At 35.9% G+C, this 8,085-nt stretch overlaps 1 protein-coding gene across 6 annotated transcripts; it reads right to left on the reverse strand.

Moving 5' to 3' along the window:
- Positions 1 to 315: 315 nt before the first annotated feature.
- On the reverse strand, positions 316 to 7,427 carry LOC140811475 (putative zinc transporter At3g08650). 6 transcript variants are annotated; one of them, XM_073169374.1, is made up of 7 exons: positions 7,199 to 7,427; positions 6,724 to 6,835; positions 5,527 to 6,239; positions 4,642 to 4,926; positions 3,459 to 3,587; positions 1,481 to 1,578; positions 316 to 1,240 (listed from the first exon to the last, which is right to left on the reverse strand). In XM_073169374.1, exons 3-7 carry the CDS (start codon positions 5,989 to 5,991, stop codon positions 427 to 429), a joined length of 1,791 nt encoding a protein of 596 aa, XP_073025475.1. In that variant the 5' UTR covers positions 5,992 to 6,239; positions 6,724 to 6,835; positions 7,199 to 7,427; the 3' UTR covers positions 316 to 426. The 6 variants fall into 6 exon arrangements, with proteins under 6 accessions (XP_073025475.1, XP_073025474.1, XP_073025477.1 ...); XM_073169373.1 differs by having other exon boundaries at positions 6,662 to 6,835; XM_073169376.1 differs by lacking the exon at positions 6,724 to 6,835 and having other exon boundaries at positions 5,527 to 6,234.
- Positions 7,428 to 8,085: the final 658 nt, after the last annotated feature.

Consider the following 8,085-nt stretch of genomic DNA (forward strand, 5'->3'; position numbering starts at 1 on the left):
CTGCTATTCTTATAATTTTAATATTAGTTATTTATAACTCTTACAACAATTGAATAGATAAGACTGAATTTTCTCTTTCATTGATCATTATGCTATTTTTTTAATTCTAGTTTATATTTATTATTTTTCTTGCTATATAATTTTAGTATTTTAAGTAGCTTTTATCCAAAAAAATCTCTTTTTTATCTTTTTCCTGGAAAAAATAAATCTTCATTTTTATTAGATTCGATCATGCTCACTACTACATTCATTTTGTTGAGATAATGAGAATTTAAGTCTTGTAACTCAACGACAACACATCGACCACAAGGCCAGTAAGAACCATCCCCATTCTCATATAGAATTATAATGAAAAGTAACTGCAGCTTTTTCGTCCACAGTATGTATAACCATTAGAATACACACATATCCAAGATTCTGCCATTGTCACCTAACTGCTTCCGGCGCAGAATTGCAGTAAGATGTATGCAAACATACTAATTTTGTGCATGTTAGACACAAACTTGCAAAGAATATACCAATAACGAGACCGAAAATGCTCTTCCGTCTATTCAACTTAAGCGCTCTCTGAACAATGCTCCAAAAACAGGGGTAAAGTGCCCCACACGCGAATACCATAACATGATCCAGACCCCTATAGTCGATTCCAGCAAGTATTGCAACTATGGCGGACAATGGGCCCACGAATCCGATAAGTGCAGCTGATGAAAGGGATCCATGCCAACTGTCAGTGGCCCCAAAAATGCAGCTAGCGACTGCTGCACCACGAGGAAATCCATGGAGGGACACGGGAAGAACCATGTGCCTTCCGAGTCCATAAGCTTTGGGTGCAGCCACTCCCAGTGCCAACCCCTCAGCAAGAGCATGGAGGGCTATTGCCAAACAAGACACGATTGATTGAAGTGTGGGTGCGCTAATAGAACATCCAGTGATATCAGTTAACGTATTTGCTGATGTCTTTTTGCGACTTCCAAGCTTCATGGCACTAGATATAAACACGTGGGCAAACATAGATCCTGCTGCGAGAAGAAAGAATAGTGGAAAAAGGCCCATTTTTGAAGATAGGAGTAGTTGAAGGGGTCGCCAAGCACCAAGGACAAAGGCGATGCCGGAGGCCACACCAGTGAGGACGGCATGCTGAAGATGGAAAGAAAGAGCAAATGCAACAAGGGCTATGCCACCAAGCAAAGGTCCCAGACCAAAGAGTACCGAAACTAAGAGACCAGAAGCATCCTCAGGGCTGCAAAGTAAAGATTTGGTTACAAAGGAGGATTTCATAAACCTGTTTTTGAGGAGGATGGATGTGAACAGTAACTATGTCATATTACAAGTGTTTACAGAAGAAAATGCAGAAAACAGCTTGAAATTTAATGGTTGCCAATGAAAAGTAAAGTCACTCTAGGCTTCTACGATAAAAATTAGTGTATTCCTCAGCCACTCCCAATAATAATAAAAATACATACACGGAGAGAAATATTACTTGTAATTATGGTTGAAATGATCAAACACAACACTCAGAGCTTCCATAAATGCAATGGAAATTGTAGCAGCTGACGCAACATGAGATGGGGAAGTTTCCTGCAATCCGAAAAGACAAGAAAATCAATCACACTATCTCAGTCCAAATACAAATCGCTCATGATCTAAATAAAATCAACTTGATAGATAGAAATATCCACATCCAAAGGATAAAGCCCAGCTTCCTTTTTTCTCCTCCTGCTATTTGTAAAAGGGATAACATGAAAGTTAATTTCCCTAGAGGTTGAAATTGATCATTTGACGACAAGTTGGGAGGTTGAATAACACAGCTTTTTCTTTCTTCTTTCTTTCTCTCTCTTTTTTCATTTTTTCCCCATATTAGGGAACCATAATAGTTAACCAGCTTAATTTCCTCAACACTGAATGTCAAATCTGTTATTCTCAATCCAGTTTCCTCATTCGGAGAAACCAGGTGTTATACATTCACCAAGCATGTCTTGCCAAAATAACTCTTTGGAAAACCTATATTTTACCACTAGGCCTAACGGTTAGCCATATAACGCTTGTCCACTGGTACAGTCCAAGATCTAACTAAAAATATCTCTTTGGAAAACCTCTGTTATATAAAAACTGACTCCAAATACAAGAGTTGAAATATCTCCCTCTGGTGCATCATTGACAAACTATTAAACTATTTGTATATTCACAATCGTTATCTCGTATCCACTACATCAACTTCAAAATTATATAAACTGTGAAACCAGAAAGTAAACAGTTCACTTGCGCAGAATAACTAGAACAAATACCCCTAGCATGCTTTATAAATGACAAATATATACTGCATCCAAAAAGTGTGGGCTATCCAAGATGTTTGACATTTCTTTTCTTCCTCTTTCTTTGGCCTCGATAATGCACTGTATCTAGTTTATCAGAGTTGGTCATTCTTTAAAAATAAAGACATTAGGCAAAACATAATAAGTTGAAAAGTTATTCATTAGGGGCTAAGACTAAAAGGAATATATTTTTGCTAGTGTACCACAAAAAAGAAAAAAATAAGTATAAAGTTATGCTTTTCATATACAGGAAGATCATTTTAATCAGAAAGAAAAGGATTAATACATTAGCAAAATTTGAACTCTACAAGATTAAATTTTCAAAGCACATATACTTTGAATCCATTTGTTAGACAATCCGTTAAGACTGATTTAGAAGGAGTAATGACATTGTAATAAATTTGAATCGAGAATACGTTTACTTCTTTTATGTAGAAATATTCTACAAGAATTACTTAATTTAAGTCTTCATTTTTTTCTTGATCTTAGTCTTGTATCCAACTGTATTTCATGAAGTTGTTGCTATAAACTATATCTTTCAAGCATTTATTAAAAATATGAGACACTTTTCGATTCGATAAGTTGCAGATGCTGTACTACTTATATTTGTTACTTTGTTAGATATCGGACGTAAAAACATATATCATATACATATATATTAAACAACATTTTTTGATAATAAACCACCAAACCATACAAAAGAGTCGATAAAACTCTCTCCAGCAATGAGACTCCCAACAAAGATAAACAAGGGGGAAAAATCCGGTGTCAGGCTTTAGCTGCCCGTACATAGGATAGAAATACAAAAGATCCCATTAGAAATCAGGTCATCAAAGTGATACTAAATATTTTTTTACATGAACTACCCAAAATGCTACCCCGCCTAATTCATCCCTGATAGGGCACATCTACATTTACCCAATTCAAGAGCTCCAAAGCCTAATTGGAGAAGAAATATAGAATAAAAAAGTTTAGGATTCTCAGACTACACACTTACACAGGAGGCAATGTCGAAAAACATATTGGGCACAGAGCAATTTTTTGTTCCTAAATGTTAACCAAATATAAAGTATGAAAATTTAGCTTCATTATTTAGGCACAAAGAGACTGTCACAGTTCCCTGCAAATGAAAATGAATAAGTTTACCTTGAATCCCTCTGGAAGAATCTCAGTGATAACCATCCAAATCATACACCCAGCAGCAAATCCGGTAGCAAATGGCAGGAACTTATTGAATGCATCAGCACAAATAAACGATGGAACCGCAACAAGAGGCTGAATCAAGAGATCACACGATGCAATTTATCATAATAATACCCAACCAAACAAATAAAACAAATGCAAGAAGTAAAACTTCACACGTGTCCCTCAAAAACCATTCCTCTGTACCAAAATATCCATATCATTTACTTTTCTAGCCAGGAATATCGCTGGTTCATATCAGGCAATTAATAACTGTTTTACATAGGCAATGAAAATGGATAACAAAAAATGGAATTTACTTCCTCTGGTTTCAGCAGCAAAGCCATTCACTATTCCAGACACAAAGATGACGATTTAACAAAAACATTTTAAATTGTTCATCAACAAAGGTCCATTATCACCTGAAAATTGCCAATGACTAAGGATTGCCAATGACCTTACCTAACAGGTTAGGTGTTTCACTTGGAATACTTAAGTGGACATTGGAACAACAAAGAAGCTCAAACCCAGTATCATGAATCTTATAAAAAGTAGACAAAGAAATCCACTAATGAGGTGGCACATTGTGCATATTCCCAAATTTATAGCATCCACTTACAGACTGATATGCTGTATTCACATGTCTCGATTCTACCATAATGCTTCTAATTATACAACTAAGCGTAAAATTTTAACGGAGTAATCATGGAGACATAATGTATATATACACACCCACAAGCACATCAAGTTCAAACATCTACTCAACTGAATCCTGATTATACTGTATATATCACACTCAGATCATGCCAAAACATCTACTCAACTGAATACTGATTATACAGCATATATCCATAATAATTCTCTAGGTTCTTATAATTATAGATGTCAAAATGGGATACGCCCGCCGGGCTGGTCCCCCCAGCTAACCCGTTTTGACTTGTTTACTAACAATTCGTTGCAACATTTGAATATTTTAAGGTGATAGCACAAAGATCTGTTTATACTGCTCTGGATTCTTTCCATGCAAAAAAATCATCTTAGAGGAGATGTTGCAAAGCTAGCCTCGCCCCCATATTGGGTATTCGGAAAAAAAAAACCTATTTGCTATTTCACAGTTTTATAAGTCTCATCTAGTCAAAAAAAATACCTGTGGTAGTGACGTAATCACACTCCATAACATCGCATTCTGTGGAGACACACCTCTCGAAGCAAGCACCATACTGACAGCCAACCCCTCAGGTATGTTGTGCACCGCAATGGCCAACGTCACCAATATCCCCTGGGATAAACCCTTGGAGCCAGCGAAAGATACTCCAACACCAGAGCCCTCCCCAAAAGAATGAAGAGTCATGATACCAACAACTAGAATGACTTTAGTAGCTTCTGCTCCTTTTATGTCCAGCATGCTTACTTCACCATATTGCTCAAGAAACTGGGTATAGGAGAAAAGTTAAATTAAACATTAAAGTGCACTGACAAATGAATTATCGGGGCCATATCCCAGATGACAATTTAAAGGAAGGGGCAGTTCAAGGATAGTGGCAATTGATATTTACGCTTACTACAAAAAAACTACATGAAGAAAGCCTTTAGTTTACAATTGCATATAACGCAATGAACTCCCATAACAGATGTAAAAAATAAAAGATTTCAATGCTTCAATCTTATCAACCAACAGTTGAAACAAAAGTCCGAGATGATGACTGTATACTGTTCCAACAATATTAAACACTTCTGTCAATAGATGAACTATATGAATAAAAATTGGATATTGTAACTACTAGAAGTCAAGAACAGTTGAAGATCGCCAGATGGACATATTATCAGTAACAGTGTAACACAAAGGCACAAAATGTACATCTGTATGCATAGCTTATTCACATGCAAAATCACACAAACAAAAGACAGTCTAGCTTTAGGGGATGACCCCAAAGAATGACATCAGCTGCTACAAAATTGCACTAGCTTGGATTGAACTACTGGTAAACCACGTCTCAAAGGAAAAAATTATTATAGGCCTAAGAGCTGGAACCTTCTTGCAAAGCCATATAAAAATGCCACCAGCTAAAATGCCAAGAACAACCCAACTGCCACTTCCATGGTCCTGCCCTTCCTGTATTAGGTCAAAGCTAGCAGCCAACATTACTCCTGCAGCCATTCCATTGCATATTCCAGCCCACTGAGAATCAAGTTCCATGAAGAAAAATGGGACAGCACCTAAACCAGTAGCAGCAGCCATCGCCAGCGTTAAAAATGCAACTGTTGACACTGAAACTTTATTCCCACCCTGCCACCGTTCACCTCTTTCTCTACCAGTGCTATCAACATTAAAAATGTGCTCTGCGCCCGAGCCATCTATCACACCAACCCCTGCATTCCTTCGTGGAGCAGTTACTAATGTTTCTGAAGTTTCCTTCTCGTTTTCTGCTATTACGCTATAACTTAATACAGCTATAAAGAGAAAAAGATAAAGAATAGGCTTAACTCCTAAACTCATTTTCAGCCTATTTATGCCACCAAACGTTGTACCACCAAAAGAAAAAGGTAGAATCGGATTTTCTCTTTACTTCAGTATACTCATATCCAGCCAAGAGAACATGTCCAGGCCACATATAGCTATTCAACCATCTTCGATTCTTGTAGACATAGCTTGGTCGTCAATTCAACTGAACATCCGCTTATGAATGATGAATATCTTTAAGACACCAGACACTTTAAACTTATGCTTGATGCCCAGCTCCTTATCTAAAGTGAAACAATATAAGTTAGAGATCCATAAACAAATAAGAACTCCAAACGCAAAAGGCACAGAAAGAACAAACATAAGAAATCTGTGTACATGAGTTCTACATTTCATTGTTTTACTCTACTCTAACCATTGAGAATGAGAGTGGATAAGTGGGATAACCACTTACAAAGGGGAAGAAACCATATATCAAAACTAGATGCTAGTTTCAAGAAAATGAAGAATATGTTAAGGTTTAATCTACAACTACTAGCTTCCTAAAAAAAGAGAGAGCCAAATTCATAGTTTACATTTTAAGTTTCATCATACAAACGTAAGATTGTCATCAGCCTTAAAAGTATTAGAATAATGCCATTTTCCTCCTCTTGTGTAATAACATCAGCGCCAATATTCAAAACAGACTACGATGCTAAGGTCATACCATAACTGAGCACACCAGACAACACAACCAGTATTCCATTATCTTAGCTTGAGAAGAAATACCAAACAACCCATTTGCAAATCACTGATCGCAGTCTCAACCGAACATAGTATTCAGTTAGGCAGTTAGTCGTGCATAAGTCAACTCTTCAGCTGCCACAACCTTTGGATTTGCCTAAACACAGAGTCAACCGCGAGTATGATTCTTTGCAAGATTCATACAGTGCAATTCATAACAACAGTAGATGGATTAGGAGAATAAACAAGTAAACAAGGAACCACCCGTTCCGTGCAATCTGTTAAAAATGGTAAATCATTCTATAAATTGCCATCACAAAAATCATAGAGAAATAAAACAAAAAAACCCCTAAAAAATTTAACGGTCCGGAGGCACACTCATCACGAAACCTGAGAGTAAAACCAAAAAACAAACTCAAACCACAAAATTCGACGCAAAGCAAACCATCTCAACACATACCTAAACACGAAACTAACAAAATCAGAGAAAATGGGGAAGCACCCATTAAAATGGACTCACCAATCGTTCTTCAATTTCATAACAGAATTCTAGCGCATCTTTTTCAAGAAATCACGGAGCTGATATAGAGGTTCGTGGGGGTTGAAAACTGAACAGGGAAACCGTGCCGTAGAGGGTGAATCTTAGGTACCTAGGTTACGTGCGTGCGTGATCGGCTAAGGAGATTCACCTCAAGAATATGCTTAATTTTGTACTAATTCTTGAAATTTATATCACTCTATTTTCTATCCTCAAAATTCGTTCTTATTTTAAAAAGAAGATTAAATTTTTATGTCGAATGATCCTTCAGATTTACATCATCCAGTGGATATTTTATTTTCACTGGATCAAATAAAAGAAGTGATTTAGATATCAATCATGACAACAAATATTACAATCACTTATTCATATATCTTTTACGATCGTATAATTTATCGAAAATATTTTCGATGAGAAGAAAAATATTACCTTTATAAATTATGAACAAAGATTAAATGAACAAACTGACTAAGAGTCGGATCATATTTATAAATAAAAGTAATAATTTTAATATAAAAAATATATTTTTTTAATTAATCGGATGGGACATATGTCTTACAAAATTAAGATGTGAACATATCTTTTGTGCATTGACTAATGAAATCGATCCTAACAAAACCCGTTTAAAAAATAAAACACATTAGAAGGTATGAAATATAGCATTTTGTGTAAAATAATGTGATATGATTTTGTATTATCTTTAAACTAAAGATATGTCTCGATATTTTTGGGGTATATATTGATTTTTATTTCTCAATAAATTAAGAATGCCATGTTCGTGGCTTTAAAATATACCAATAAACACACACACAAATGATTCGTATTGAATAAAATGATGAGTAGATCTTTTGTGTGACGGATCAACCTTA

The sequence above is a fragment of the Primulina eburnea genome, chromosome 14 (genome assembly GCF_022965805.1).
Source record: "Primulina eburnea isolate SZY01 chromosome 14, ASM2296580v1, whole genome shotgun sequence".
Taxonomy (NCBI): Eukaryota; Viridiplantae; Streptophyta; class Magnoliopsida; order Lamiales; family Gesneriaceae; genus Primulina; species Primulina eburnea.

What these genes read in the sequence shown, in the direction of transcription:
- LOC140811475 (XM_073169376.1), bottom strand. Translation starts at nt 5,991, where the DNA reads ATGAGTTTAGGAGTTAAGCCTATTCTTTATCTTTTTCTCTTTATAGCT. An exon ending in TTCTTCCAGAGGGATTCAAG is followed by an intron (nt 1,579 to 3,458) that starts GTAAACTTATTC and finishes TTCGGATTGCAG; the next exon opens with GAAACTTCCCCATCTCATGT. An exon ending in CATTTCAACCATAATTACAA is followed by an intron (nt 1,241 to 1,480) that starts GTAATATTTCTC and finishes TTTACTTTGCAG; the next exon opens with CCCTGAGGATGCTTCTGGTC.